Source organism: Microtus oregoni, unplaced genomic scaffold (assembly GCF_018167655.1).
Source record: "Microtus oregoni isolate MIOR12 unplaced genomic scaffold, Mior012 000023F_ref0000262, whole genome shotgun sequence".
Taxonomy (NCBI): domain Eukaryota; kingdom Metazoa; phylum Chordata; class Mammalia; order Rodentia; family Cricetidae; genus Microtus; species Microtus oregoni.
Window position 1 is genome coordinate 32,311,881 of NW_024543082.1, and position 15,902 is coordinate 32,327,782.

The window sequence follows — 15,902 nt, forward strand, 5'->3', positions numbered from 1 at the left end:
TGCATGCTTAGTGCCTTTAGCAGTCAAAAGAGGGCTTCTGACCTCCTGAAGTGGGAGTTACAGATGGTTCTGAGCTACCATGTGGGTGTGAAGCGTGTGCCCTTAACTGCTGAACTGTCTCTCTAGCCCCTAAAGCTGGTTTCTTACTTGCTGTTTACCTGTAAAGCCTGACTCCTATGTCTCTCAAACATCACTTACACACACACACACACATACATGCACACACACGCATGCACCCACATACACATGCACACACACATGGACTCCAGCACATACACACATATGCACGTTTGCATGCATACACATACACACACATGAACTCACACACACACACACACGGACGCACACACACAGACAATTTTCTTTTCCTGGAAAGGAGTGTTAATCTTTTTGCAAAGACAGTGACTGCCTTACTGATGGTTCCTGTGGCCTGTCCCCAGGGTCAGTGGGGACAGCTCTTCTCATATGCAATGCCATCTTCAGGTTACTCTCTGGGTTCTCTCAGGCCACTGGTCTCTACTCTTCAGTGGCCTCTCTCACCCCGGTCCCCCACCTTCTCCAGCTTCCCGACTGCGCCCTGACCCCCATCACCATCAGTCCTCAGTCCCCCAGATCCTGTGTTTGTACAGGAATGGGAACCCAAGGGGGGATTTTCCTTGAGGTTTCCAAAGAAGCATCACCCTAGGAAAGCATGGCTGAGCAGCCCGGGCCCCGTGTCTGTCTGCCGCTAGCCCTGTTTGCTGTCACTCTGCGAGAATGAACAGCAGCTCGCTGTTCCCTGAGTGTTCCCAGTCAGCTGTCACAGAGGGAGTCTGGACACGACAGTTTCAGGAGTCGGTTAGCAAAATAGAAGCCAGACAGCAGCTTGGCTTCCCACGTATGTGCTCTGTTTCTCCCGATCGTGGGCCCCAGCATGGTCGCAGACGGCTGTGCAGGCTGCTGAGACAACAGGAATTCTTTACTCATGGTTCTGAAGATGGGGCAGCCAAGGTCAGGTGCCAGAGAGCGCCATGTCCACTGACCCAAGGGCGTTCTCTTTGGGTGAGGGGTGGCTGCATCCTCACATGGAGGGAGTGAAACAATGGGGGGGGCTCTCTTTCTCTTTCTTCCTACTTGCTTGTCTCGTACATGTGTGTATGAGTGTGTGTGTGTGTGTGTGTGTGTGTGTGTGTGTGTGTGTGTGTGCAGGTATACACATTCATACGCTTACCTGTGAAGGCCAGAGTTCAGTGCCTGGTGTGGTTCTCTGTCACTTCCACTTGATTCTCTGAGACAAGGTCTCTTCCTGAAGCATGGATCTCACCAATAGGCTGAACTGGCTGGGCAGCACTGGGACCGTGAGTGCACACACTGCATGCTGGGCTTTTCAGTGGACCCTAAGGTCCAGCTCCAGCCTTTATGTTTGATAAGTGATTTACCCACTGAGCCAGCTCCCCAGTTCCTCACTGTCCTCTCCTCCTTTTGTCACCGGCTCTACCGTCTTGACCTGAGCTAAATCTGGTTACCTCTCTATACCATTGCATGGGGCTTAGAGCTTCAGTGTGTGAATTTGGGGTACCATAATATTCTGACCTTTTTTGTTTGTTGGTTTGTTTGTTTGTTTTCGATACAGGATTTCTCTACAGGTTTGGAGCCTGTCCTGGAACTAGCTCTTGTAGACCAGGCTGGCCTTGAAGTCACAGAGATCCACCTGCCTCTGCTTCCCAAATGCTAGGATTAAGGCACGCGCCACCACAGCCTGACTTACTCTGACTCGTGTAATGCTTTCATGGTCTTTCCCATATCTCTCCTTGGACCACTCCATGTATCACTAGCCCCGAGCCCTGCCCTCTGGGTACCCTACTGACAGCAGAACCTGTCTTCTTCTCCCACAGGAACTCTCCTGATGCATGCAGCGTGACCAAAGGTGGGAAGATGGTGGACAGCCCTGATCCCGTGGGGATGAGCTATAGCAGCTACATGGAGGAGAAGCACATGCCACCACCCCCCAACATGACCACAAGTGAGCGCAGAGTGATCGTCCCCGCAGGTCAGAGTCTTGGAGTCTCACTCTGGTTAACAATCCCTCCTCCCAGGAAAGATGGGCCATCCCTAGTCAGGGACGACATGGCCACCGTTCTTGCTTGGGTCTGCTCTCTGCTTCACCCTGTGAAACTCAGCCCCATGTCAGTCTGTCCCGTTGTTCTTGATGAGTGCCGGCTACACCAGAGACTGAGAGAGTGGGTGGAGGGGTAAAGGTTCCATGGCTGAACATGCATAGGAGGAAGTAGAAACCCACAAGGAGCCCACCCCAGCCTCTGGCTTCCTCTTGAAACACTTCATTTGTTCATCCGAGGCAAACCAAGTTTTATTCATGTAAGATGGAGGACCAGGCTGAGCCAAGGCCTGCCTGAAGCCTCTATTTTATCCTTGTAGAATCATGATGTGTGGTTTCGCTTTGGGCCATCTCGTATTTCTGGGGTGTCATCAGGGTGCCTCTATGTTAGCAAAGTCTTTTCGAGGGAGAAGGGCCTGACTTGGGCCTCTCCACAGAGGAACATGAGGTGAGGAATCAGATCGGTCGACTTTCCGTGAGTGTCAGCAGGTCTCGTTCAGAGGCACTCGTTCAGTGATGGCTGGACAGACCAAAAGGTGCTTCCGCAGATGGCGTCTGGCTGGCGCAGAGCAGCGGGCTGTTTCTTCATTTTGAAGGAAGCTGCTTTCAGCTGTGCCCTCCTCGGGTTGCTTCATGCCAATGAAGGCAGTTATTCAGTTAATGGTGTTGGTAAGACAGTGAGCTGGGGATGGTTTTGCAAGTTATGAATCTTTCAGTTATTGGTCAAGCTCCAGGTATGTGTGTTCACACGTCCACAGATGAACACACACACACACACACACACACACACACACACACACACTAGCAGCAGCAGAAGCTGTTGTATCCATCCCTTCAGCAGCAATACAGGGTTTCTAGCTGCCTCACTCAGGCACTTTTGGGGTGTGGAAAGCTCTGCACACGTTGAAATCTCCAAACCTGAGTGTCTGGTTCCTGGAGCTCCTGGTACCCAAGGAGGTGAGATGAAACCTTAACTGCTCTCCAGCATTTGCTCTTTCCATCACTACCTGCTGACATTCATATCAGACAGAGCAGGGTGGGGGAGAGACAGAGACAGAAACAGACATATACAAAAGCAGGATAGATTCAACTTTAGACTAAAGTAATGAGGTGTGTGGCCAAAATGGAGAATGTAACATAAAGGAAGACCCACGTGTGATACACATGGTATCCATATAAACACATGGTACACATATCTGTGTGAGCATGTGGTACAAATGGTATTGTTGTAAACATGTGGTACACATGATATCTGTGTGAACATGTGGTACATATGGTATCCATGTAAACATGTTGTGCACATGTGAACATGTGGTACAAATGGTATCTATGTAAACATGTGATATGTGATAACTGTGTGAACGTGTGGTATACATGCTATCCATGTAAACATGAACGTGTGCACTCCTCTACTTGTTATGAGACTGCATCCCAATCAATAAGTTCATTATACACTGAAATGCTGCACTTCTCTAGAAGGCATGCTAGCTTAGACTCACCCATCTAAACACCTGCACTAGCAAAAATCATCACACCAAGGCCCACTTATAATAAAGTGCTGAGTGGCTCAGGTGATGTGTTGACTGAAACCCAGAAGGATTGTTCTTTGCTCCCCCCCTAGTCTGGGAAAATTCATTTCCTCAGCTCTATTTGGTGTCAGCTCAGATTTCCATTGTGACACATGGCACGGACCCCAAAACCAGAGCTATCTTCTCTCCTTGGTTCCTAACAACAGGCCAAATCTAGTAGGTTTAACTCTGAAGTCTGATTTCCAGATGTTTCCAAGGCTGTGGCCACAGATCTGTGTGTAGAAACAGTGGGTTCCAAGTGCACACAGAGAGCTGGTACTCTGTGTAATGTAAGCATCGTGCATCTCACAATCTCCTGCATCAAGGCTGTGTCCTCTGTGTGATGGGTGTGCCTCTGTGATTCTTTTTTGGGTTTTGTATTTTGTTTTCTTGAGACAGTTTTTCTCTGTGTAGCCCTGGCTGTCCTGGAACTCACTCTGTAGACCAGGTTGGCCTTGAACTCAGAGATCTGCCTTCCAAGTGCTGGGATTAAAGGTGTGCACCACCACCACCTGGCATACCTCTGTGATTCTTAGAAGCAAGTGTGTGGAACCGAGGCTGCTATTTCATTATCGGTGGTGCATGCCAGGATGTGCTAACGGTGTGGGTTACTACAGAGCGGGGCATGGTCACAGCCTTCATGACATTCTTAAAAGTTGCAAAATGCTGAACCAGTGTAATAGGACCTCTGGTTTTAGCGGTTTATAGCATTTCTTTTTGTTTCTCCTCTAAAATAGGTACTAAAATGTTCAGGCCACTCTCTCTTTTTTTGCCCACATTTTAGTTTTGTTTTTCAAACAATCAGCTCAAACCCCTTGATATGAGTATCTCAGAGCCTGAGTGGCCACACCCATCTCTTCCTTTGCTCTGCATTCTCTAAGTTTTTCCTGTGTTCCATCACCATGGACAAAGGCGCCTATGAGACTGCACTGTTTCTTCTCCGTCTCCAAACACTCAGGCTGCAAAGCCCCGGCTCGGTATCTTTCCAAGCCCATCCATGTCGGATCACCCAGGAAGTGTCCCCTGAGCATCCGTTACTCCTGCCAGTCTCTTGGGAGAGGTCAGAGAGCACTCAGCACGACCCATCCAGGCGGGTGACTGGAGAATGTACGGAGCTCAAATTAATGACTCTGATGTGTGTTCTAGAATATCCAAGCAAAGTTAGTTTGTGCAAAAGAGAGGTTGTGAAAGTTTCCTTTATAGCCATCATGGCCCCTTTGCAGCCTCTGCCTTTTCCTCAGCCTCTGTTTCCTTAGTTCCTCCTCAGTCATACTCTACCCCAGGCACACTACTGCCCGTACCCTGCGTCTTCAGTGCCTGGGCCTGTGCTGTGTGCATGGCTGTGCTACCCTTCTTCCTTCCTTTGGTAACAAACTCTGCGCATCCTTCAAGACCTCTTTTCAGTGCCCCACACCTATGTGCTTAACTCTCTAGCAATTGCTTTTCTTATGATACCTGACCAATCATCATGTTTTTGTTTCAGTCCATATGCTTATATGGGACACGAATATGTTTATAAAAATAGAGACAATGGATTTAATTCTAAAACATACCTGAGATGCTTTATGAGGTGTAAACTATTGACCACAGGACATGTGACCCAAAATCAAAATTCAGATTCAATGAAATGTGATTACAATACACATGGAAGACTAAGTATGTGAGGGAAGAATGAAGTCACGCTGACGGCAGGTTCGGCCAAGACGCTGTGATTAAGCCCCTAGTGTGGCTTTGAGCTCCTGGTTGTCAAGATAAAAGCTGCAATTTGGGGAAAACAATTAAAAAGTTGTTTCATAGGAAAAGTAATGCTTCTCTCAGCCCAGACTCCAGAAGCAGTGTTCTTGGAGCCCACAGACCTGACTGCCTGCTGCTTCATTTGTGGCTCAGCCTTTCAGCATCCTGGGTCTTCTGACTGCCATGGAAAGGCTGAGCTACTTACACTGCAGTCAGCCCGGGGAGGGCAGCAGCAGGACAGCAGCCGGTTACCGGGACTCTTCCGTGGCTTCGTGCGACAGGGTTTGGAGTTCTCAGAGTGATAAGGGACTGACATGACCCTCCCTAGAATGACGTTGCTGAGCCGCACCAGGAAACAGATAGGTGATGAGGATTAGATCACCCTCCACCCCCCCCCCCCCGGCTCCGATAGCTGGACCTCATATTTTCCTCGCTCCAGCTCTGTTATTTATGAGGCCTGTGTGACCAGATGGTAAGTTGTGCCAGGAGCGTCTGGCGTCCTAATCACAGAGCTGCAGGTAGGCACAGTAAAGGCCACATGTTGACTTGACGATAATTGTCACTTATTAAGCAGGAACCAGGGGATCCTGGGAGTTGTGTGGTGATTGGAAATCACATTTCAATGTCTCTCATGAACCACGAGAAAATAAATACTCAGAGAGATGAAGACGCTGTCCCAGAGGCACCCACACAGTTGAGTGGGGCCTGGGTCTGCAGAGAACCCATTGGTAGAATCCTATAGTCAGTGCTTCGTCTTTCTCTGTCACTGTCACCCCGCCAAGCTCTCCTGGTGGCCTCGCCCATTATGTCATGTGTCTCCCAACTAAACCACCAGACAAGTGAGAACTGAAACCACTTTATCTGTAAAGTTATCAGCTGCTGGTGGCTGAGGGAATCGTGGGGGTCATATGTAAGACTGGAATGTTATGAAAGAAAATGGATGGTAGCTGCCACCTACTGTATACATGATTGTCAGGCTGACACCTACTGTATACATGATTGTCAGGCTGACACCTGCTGTATACATGATTGTCAGGCTGACACCTGTTGTGTACATGGTTGTCAGGCTGAGACACCTACTGTATACATGACTGTCGGGCTGATACCTACTGTGTACATGATTGTCAGGCTGGCACCTGCTGTGTACATGGTTGTCAAGCTGATACCTACTGTATATGCATGATTGTCAAGTGACACCTACTGTATACACATGCTTGTCAAGCTAACACTTACTATATATGTATACACATGTTTGTCAACCTGACACCTACTGTATATGCATGATTGTCAAGTGACACCTTCTATATTTGTATACACGATTGTCAACTTGACACCTGCTGTCTGTGCATGATTGATTGTCAAGCACACAGACACAGCATTTCTAGAAATGGTGGAGACCCTGCCAAGATATGATGCAGGGAATATCCATTGCTCTCACTCTACTGAAGAAACAAAACTTACGACACCAAGAGAGTTGACCTGGGTGCTCTAGCCAGTGTCATGAAAAACCAGAATTCTATCCCCGTGTTGTGTAACTCCCATGTAAACTCTTAATCCCATATAAATCAACAAAAACACCCAAGAAGAGCTAGGGGATGACATAGTGGAGTTTGTTGAGTTAGTGAGGTTCTGCGATGACCTTTTCCAATAGTTCAAAGTGAAGAAGAGAATCCTTGCGAGAATACACAGAAGGGTACAGAATTACTCTGACTTATTATGTAAATCGAGGGTGGAATTAGATTTCCAAGCAGAGTGAGTCTATTGATAACTGTTCCTCCCTTCAGGAAAAACGTTTTAAAAATGGGCCTTAACCAAAAGCTGGTTCTGTGGAAGTCTAGAGAGAGACGGGCACAGAGCAACAAGCATGTCTCTGTCCTGGTTTCACCTATGCTGCTGTGGCAAAAGTGACTCAAGAGACTCATGATATAGCATGCTCACATCACGTCCACAGTCAGGAGCAGAGAGAACTGCATACGTGTAGCATGCTCACATTACGTCTACAGTCAGGAGCAGAGAGTACTGTATGCATGTAGCATGCTTACATCACGTCTACAGTGAGGAACAGAGAGAATTGCATGTGTGTAGCATGCTTACATCACGTCTACAGTGAGGAACAGAGAGAATTGCATGTGTGTAGCATGCTCACATCACATCCACATTCAGGAGCAGAGAGAAGTGCATACATGCAGCATGTTTACATTACTCCACAGTCAGGCGCAGAGATAATGTGAGCAGAGAGAACTGCATGCGTGTAGCATGCTTATTTGCTTGCTTATCCTCAGCACCCTTCCTCCACTTGTATACAGTTCAGGAACTCTGCCTAGGGAATGGTGCTGCCTGCAGAGGGCTGGGACTTCTCAGATCAGTCAGCGTAATTAATGCAATTTCTCATCGATACACTCATGAACCAGCCCAACATAGACAATCCTCCATTGGGAATCTCGTCCCAGGTGATTCTAGGTTGTGTTAACAGTCATCAAAGCCTCCTAGGTGGGCAATGGGAACAGTGGTGCGGCAGTGCTGTCGTGTAGGAGAAGGGATTGGAAGTGAAGCTTTGCTTTTGTTGTTTGAGAAAAAAGAGAATTTTCGGATCCCTGTGAGTTCGAGACCAGCCTGGTCTACAAGAGCTAGTTCCAGGAGAGGCTCCAAAACCACAGAGAAACCCTGTCTCGAAAAACCAAAAAAAAAAAAAAAAAAAAAAAAAGAAATAGGAGAAATAGCATGGAAGATGGAAGTGGCCAAATGGCAGTAGGAGAGGGGATGGACATAAAAAAACAAAATAGATCACCTTTGGGTTAAAGCAGTGGCTCACAGTGGTTAAGAGCACGGGTTGCTCTTGCAGATGACCTAAGTTCTATTCCCAGCACCACATGGCAGCTCACAGCTGCTGTGGCTCTTAACTTCAGTGATCTGATGCCCTCTTCTGGTCTCCACTGACACTGCACACACATGGCACATGACATGTGGGAGGGGCACCCATGCACATAAAATCAAAATAAATAAAATGAATTAAATTAGATCCTAGGAAGGAGGTGAAAACAGAGCCAGCAAAGCAAGAACAATGGGAAGTATGAAATCCAGAGGGTGCAATAAAATAACTCACCCAAGCAATTATGTATATTGATAAAATATTTCACACACACTGAAATAATTAATAGTAAACAGCTGGAATGAGACATATTATTCAAAAGCTAACAAGAATCTAAAAAAAAATAAAATAAAACATTGACAAATAAGATTTTAGGCAAAAAGCCCTATTAGGGATGACAGAGGTTTATTATGTAGTATTGAATTCATAGAAAAGGCATAATGATGATAAACACATGTACCTTGTAACATAGCCTCAAAATTAATAAACAACGGTGAGGGAAACAAACAAACCCATTTCAGTGCGTGAGGCTGATTTACCTTTCTCAGTAATTGGTAAGTCAAAGACATAATTGTGTGTGTGTGTGCGTGTGTGTGCGCATGTACATGTGTACGTGAATTCTAGAATTCTGCAGGCAGTGGGTAACGTGCTTTTAGGAACGCAAAGGGACATTCACAAATATCACCTTGGTCTCTGCCATCTCAAAGGCTAACAAGGCAGAGTGTTAAAAAGATCAGTGTTGTAGCAGACCTTGCTCTCTAGCCAAGCTGAATAGAATTAAAGGCCAAGAGGGTAGATTAACGTAAGCCGCAGGCCATCAATTATAAATTTGAAAGTTTCAAAAACAGCTTTGAGGAAGTCCTTCGCTTGGGGTCAAATTTCGGTTTGTGGTATTGAGCACTTCTGAAATTCCCGCTCTCGGCTGGGCCTGCTTTGTAAACAGGGCTCTGCCCTCATCGGGAGGCCAAATGTCAAGTCCCTGGGCTTGTCCTAGATTCAGGTTGGCTCCCTGGCACCAGGCCTGTTTTACAGTAGGCCTTCGATCTGGCTTGGGGGTGCATTTTATTATGTAGTCTACATTTTTCATAGCCGAGAGTTACTTTTCTGTTGTGGAGGCATCTCGCTGATATTCTCCATCAATTCAGCTCATGTTGAATCGTGCCCTCTAGAAGCGCTTTGGAAATGGAAGTGTTCGCCCGTGCTAGGGATTGTGTATAATGATGGTGTAGTCTGGTATTGACCGCACAGTACCCTTTTCCCTAATTTCAGCCACTATCTATTCATATTTTCCTGGCAACTGATGAACTCAACTGGATCAGAATCTTGTTTTATGGAACTAGAAGAGGGTTTTCTGTTTTTTTTTTTAATTGCATGTTAATTTATCTGTTGTGTAGGCAGATGGGGACTCTCCATAGCTAGTGTGTGAGGGTCAGAGGACACTTGGGTGGGTCATTTCTCATCCATCACCATGTGGGTCCTGAGGATCACACTCAGGTTGTCGGGCTTGGCAGCAAGTGTCTTTACCCACTGACTCATCTCCCCAGACACAGAAAGTCTTTATGACTTTTTCCCGCCCTGCTCACGTGTGTCTCTTTCTCACATAGGCATTAAGAATAACATAATTGGGAAACTCTATATGGTGATGTACTTATATGTTTTAAGATCTAGTTGGCTAGAATAGAATTTATAAACCTATGGGCTATTAATGATGTGGTATAAGATACAGAAAAGGCAGGAGGATCTCTGGTCCCTTGTCCTTTTGCTGTTCTTGGAACCATATTGACACAACATGGCTGTTTCCATACAGTCCAGCTTCCCAGGAGGAAGCTGAACACACAGTGTCTTATCTTCTTTGGCTTATGATTTATTCAACAGAAGCACCTCCAAAAGGCTCTTAAAATAAAAGATAAATCAAGCTCTTCTGTACACAGGAAGAGGCAGCCCTGGAAATTGAATTCATTATTTCATTTTAGCCGAGTTGACTCTGCAAACCCTCTTGTGTGGGTCTTTTTTCTCTCTGGTTTGTTACTGTTGGCCAAGTGTTTTCACACACATTATCTCATTGACTTTCTACCTCCGCACTGCAATAGTTCATTTAATTAGCCACAGGAAAAAAAGAGTAACTCCAGAGGAGGCAATGTTTACACCTGGTAAGAGCCCAAACACGCATGTGCTGACTCCCAAGAGGGCCTTCCATTTTCATCACTGAGTTCTCTGTACTTGCTGTACTTAAAGATGCCTTCACACATCTAAGAAATTCCTAATGACTCTAAAATTCCACAGTGTAAAACTTGACCTTACCAAGATGCTCGGGCTTCTCCTCCATCTGACCTCAGCATCCCTGCCCATTCCTCTTCTCCATCCTCCGTCTGCATCTCCCATCTCCACTCATCATCCGCCTCCTCCACTTCTACCCCATCTTCACGCCCCATCTGAATCCCTCTTCTTCATCCCCAGTCCCCATTTCTATTCCCTGTCTCTTTGGGAAAACATACTGACAGCTGAGTCACATTCACTGTAAGAGCGTTTTGAGTCCCCTATGCCTTATTTCAAATTCCCTGGTTAGTAGTTTGCACAGATATGGTTATTAATTTATTCTTGTGTGTGTGTGTGTGTGTGTGTGAGAGAGAGAGAGAGAGAGAGAGAGAGAGAGAGAGAGAGAGAGAGAAGCTCTTGGAGTTGAACACAGGTCTTCATTGTTTTTAGATACAGAATTTTATTTTCCTTTCCACTGACAACCATACATTAGTATCCCAGGATGATGGCAGGACTCCTTAGGAAGGTATCCACGTGATCTGGGGAGGTAGCAGAATGCCTTCTGTGTACTTTTCCTTATTCCATCCAGCAAACATTGTTAGCTATTTCCTTAGCTTCCCATTGCTCTTTTTAAAAAACTTTTTATTCATTTTACATACCAACCACAGTTCTCCTTCCCTCCCCTCCCCCTGCTCCCCTTCATCCCCCTATCTGCTCCTCCCTAAAGGGTAGGGAGTCAACAAAGGCTGGCACATTAAGTTGAGGCAGGACCAAGCCCCTTCGCCCTGCATCAAGAGTGAGCAAGGCATCCCACCAAAGGGAATGGGCTCCAAAAAACCAACTCATGCACCAGGGATAGATCCTGGTCCCACTGCCAGGGGCCCCTCAAACAGACACAACCGTTACCCAAATGCGGGGGTCCAGTTCAGTCCCATGCAGTCCCACGCAGGCTCTCCAGCTAATGGTCTAGAGTCCAGGAGCTCCCAGGAGCTCGGGTCTGCTTTCTCTGTGGATTTCCCCATCATGATATTGACCTCCTCCTCCCCTTGCTCCTATAATCCCTCCTCCCTCTCTTTGCTTGCAAAGCAGATACTGTAGAGACCGAGCCATCTCCCCAGCCCTATTTACATTCTTTTGTGATCTGTAATTAGCACTTTGTTGATGATGTTTTATAACTCTAATCTTTTATATAAGCACCTCAGTAATTTTTCAAGGGATACATTTTAGTTTTATACATTTTTAAATTAATAAGTAAAAGTGACAGTAACTGAAATGGAACCCAGATATCTACAGGAGATTGAGCCACAGCAGTGGCCGAGCTAATTCTCTTCAACTAGGAGGATGCTTCACTTGAGGGTGGAGATTGGTGCATCTGGAGCTGTGTGGGAGGGAGGCTGCTCAAGGGCTGTGACTGGTGTGCACTCTGCGTGCAGTAGATTTGCCTGGAGCTGCTGAGTCTGTCCCTGTTCCCTTTCAGATCCTACTCTATGGAGCACAGACCACGTCCGGCAGTGGCTGGAATGGGCAGTGAAAGAATACGGCCTCCTAGACGTGGACGTCTTGTTATTCCAGAATATTGACGGGAAGGAGCTGTGCAAGATGACGAAAGATGATTTCCAGCGGCTCACTCCGAGCTACAACGCCGACATCCTTCTCTCACATCTCCACTACCTCAGAGAGAGTAAGCTGCCTGCCCTCAGTAGCCCTGCTGTTGCCATGGTCGCAGACCCAACTTCAGGAGGGTCAGACAGGGTGGCCCCCAGCATCCTCTTGTTCTCACTGAGTGCCCATGTCTGACCTGAGTAAACCACACCGTAGAGCTGAGAGCTTCCTGATGTAGACAACAGTGCAGACTCTTCTGGAAAAAGGGCAGCAGCCTTCTCCCTCCTCCAAGGAAAGTAGAGTGTGGTAGAGAAGTGGCCACACCCTCCACAGAGTCTATGATGTCCGAAGCTGGAAGGCAGCCAAGCCTCCTCCTGGATGGGATTGTGGGTTGTTATCTTCCTTAGAGCTGTGTGAACCCCTCCCGCATCCAACCTGAACACCAAAAGGGAGGTTGTTCACTTGAGAGAATAGGTTCCTGTCGGTCAGTATCGGCATACATCTTAAGGATGCTGCATGCCCTAGTGCCGACATCTCTGAACACTGTCCCAAAGGATCCCAATACAAGTGGGTAGGGTTCTCCTTGGTGGTTTTGCCTGGCATCCCATGCCCGTGTCTCCCGTGTGAAGTTGCCCCCTTTCATATTTAACGCATTAACCAGTATTGCAGGGTTTAGATGTTTCCAGCACCCCAAGATGAGGGTGGGGAGGTATGTTTTCCTTTCTTTCCTCTTTGATTCTGTTTATTTTTAAGAAAGGCCATCCCCCCGCTTCTCATCTCAGTGTTGCTCTGTGTTTTGTTTTGTAGCTCCCCTTCCACATCTGACTTCCGATGACGTCGATAAGGCTTTGCAAAACTCTCCACGGCTAATGCATGCTAGAAACACAGGTAATGCTAGCCCTTCCCCACCCCAGGAAAAGCGTAGGGCCCTGTCCACAGGGGCGTGCTTTCGAGTGAAATCCACAGGTTAGAGTTAGAAGGCAGACACACGGGTGAGGAGAGGGGGCCGTTGGGTATGTGAACACTTCCGTTTCTTCCACCACAACCCCCTTAGCCAGGAAAGGATTTTCGATTTTGATTGTTTGTTTGTTTTGCTTTTGGACCAATTGTACAAATCATTCTACATGTGGCACTGTGAGTCCCAATCCACCAGTCCCATTGCCTATGGAGATGAAAAGCTCCCTGGTCTAGCCTCCCCCCCGAGGTCTGTTAGTCTCTGTTTTCATTCCCAAAGCAGTGTTTTCTACGATTCCTTGGTGTTTCTCAGACAGGTTTGGCCTATTGGACTTGCCTCAATTTAATCTTCTGCACAGATGCGTATGTTTGCAGAGGGCCATGGAAGGAATGTCTCATACATTTTGCAAACCTTTTCTCAAGGGAAACCCTGCTACAATATTGGAGAATATAAAACTGGCCCCCGATTCACTGCCTTCCTTTCTGTCTCTGACTACAGGTTCTACACGTGTCTCTGTTGCATGCGAGAGCTAGCAGGGCTTACAATGGTCCTTGTCCTGACTAACCTCCCTTCCTGCGCTCAGTACACTTAGGGTTCTCTGGATAAATGTGTTACTACTCATGTTCCATGTACAGATCCTGCTCCCCCTCCCGATGGTGTCCGTGGTGGGTGTGTAGCCACTTGCTGTTCACCTCCTGGATTAGTCTAGCACCAATCCCTACCATGCCCTACCAGTGCCCAGCTAGGGCTGAAAGTAAGAGCCAGGAAACCTCTGTCTCCTTGTAAGCAAGCAAGCAGGCATTACCACGGATCTCCCCGACTGAGCAAGGCAACAGCTTACCACATATGCTCCTTCTAGTTTCAAGTGTCCAACCTCATATGGACTGAGCCTCAGTTTGTATTTATAGTAGAAAACTGGTTTTCTTGGTCTTCGGCCACCGAAAAGTACTGTGAAGTACTTTAAGTTGTTTCTTCTCAGTCTGCTTTACACATATCAACCTGCTAATGAGCTGTGGCCAAAATTAGCAAAGAATCATCCCCTCGTAGGAAACACCTCTGAGCCACATACGGACTCAAGTCGTGATCATTTAGAAATTCTTTAACAGTGCCTGAATAGTCCAAAAACTTCAGAGTTCACTAATTTTATTTTAACTATACCTAGAGGCAATCCAAAGACAAGGATGATAAATTTCCAAAGGACTTAATGCCTAAGGGGAAATTTCCTCATTTGGAGGAGATGGTTGTTGATTGAGGAAAATAAGGAGAATCATGTATTTGAATAGAGATATTGATTAATTCTGAATACACAGCATAGAGTCTTACGCAAAAAAAAAAAAATGTATAATCCTTCCGAGATCTGCTTTCCAAGACCTATTGTGATATTTTGTGAGGCTAGGTGGTGGTGGCGCATGCCTTTAATCCCAGCACTTGGGAGACAGAGGCAGGTGTATCTCTGTGAGTTCAAGGCCAGGCTGGTCTACAGAGCAAGTTCCAGGATAGGTTCCAAAGCTACACAGAAACCCTGTCTCCGAAAAAATAAAATAAAAAATAAAATAAAATAAAATTTAATAAAATAAGAAGATTGCTTGTGGAACACAGTGGGGCTCCATCAAGAAGCCCACAAAGAAATACAAAGGAATAATAAACAAAGTGTAATATTTCATACACACAGGAGACTCAAGTCCACATTCAGGATCCGAGTCTGACCCAGGGCTTCTGTTTGCCAAGAGCTCTACTGACGTTGCAAGGCCTCCCCAAGAGTGCAGGGAAAGGAAGGTTGGCACTGATGCTCAGGTTGACAGTCACCTCGAAGGACCTTCACACGTTGTCTCTCCTTTTGTCTGCAGGGGGTGCAGCTTTTATTTTCCCAAATACTTCAGTATATCCCGAAGCTACGCAAAGAATTACAACTAGGCCAGGTACGCTAACACCCCCGGGTGATTCCGTCATTGAGAGTCCCAGATGTCCAGCTTAGATCCAGAATCTCCACCTGTGACCCAGGAGCATGTCCTAGATCCAGAGTACAGTGCATTGCGCCAGCCTTTTCTCTGTCCCTGTGGATGCCTCAGCTGCTGCATTTAGAGACCACAGTAGAGGGGCCAAGCTGTGGAGGCAGAAACAGATAAGGGACTTATGTAATAGCTTCGAATATTTGGGCCAACACCTAAGATAGGAACCCTTGCACTATCAAGTTAAGGGAAGGATTGATATGCAATCTGCCCCTTGTGAGGAAAGAGCAATTCCAAAATCAGGAGCGACTGATTCTCATCACCCAATTTATTTTTCCAGTGGAGAAACATCTAACATTTAATATTAACATCAGAGTCATACTTTATGGTTTTTATGATTTAATTAAGTAATTAATTTACATACCACTCATGTAAAAACGAATTTTTGTTTAATGTCAATCACAGAATTAGCCTCTGGAAACAGAAAGCTGAACCAGGTTCCAACACTGTCTGTCTTCAGATTGCTCGCTTGCACATTCCCCTAGGCTCGCGGCTTGATCGAGTGCCTTGCCTGGGTCTGGCAAGGGGGAATAGAAGAGAGCTGGTAGGAAGGTTTAGCATGACGTTCTAGAAGATAATTCAGTGGTGTTACCTGGAGCCAGAGATGGCCAAGAACTGTCAGGGTTTCGGGTGAACCGCTAAAGCAGGCTACTAAGGCACTGCCTAGAATCTGGAGGCCTGGGAGTGGGTGGAAAGAGCTGGGCCCACAGGAACACAACCAGAAAGCCTTCAGGGGACTGGCCAGGGAGAGGACACTGTGAATACCACCCCCTCATAGGGGCCAGGACTACCCTGTAGGCTAGAATTCCTCGTG

The 15,902-nt window shown here is 46.7% G+C and overlaps 1 protein-coding gene across 2 annotated transcripts in view; it reads left to right on the forward strand.

Annotated features, from left to right (window-relative positions):
- The window catches only part of Erg (ETS transcription factor ERG), a 98,124-nt gene that overhangs the window by 64,661 nt on the left and 17,561 nt on the right, over positions 1–15,902 (forward strand). The window contains exons 3-6 of one of the 2 annotated variants that reach the window (XM_041673401.1): positions 1,875–2,029; positions 12,000–12,203; positions 12,932–13,012; positions 14,927–14,998. In XM_041673401.1, coding sequence (XP_041529335.1) covers positions 1,875–2,029; positions 12,000–12,203; positions 12,932–13,012; positions 14,927–14,998 — 512 coding nt within the window. The remainder of the gene's footprint in view (positions 1–1,874; positions 2,030–11,999; positions 12,204–12,931; positions 13,013–14,926; positions 14,999–15,902) is intronic. The other variant, XM_041673402.1, reaches the window with a different exon arrangement.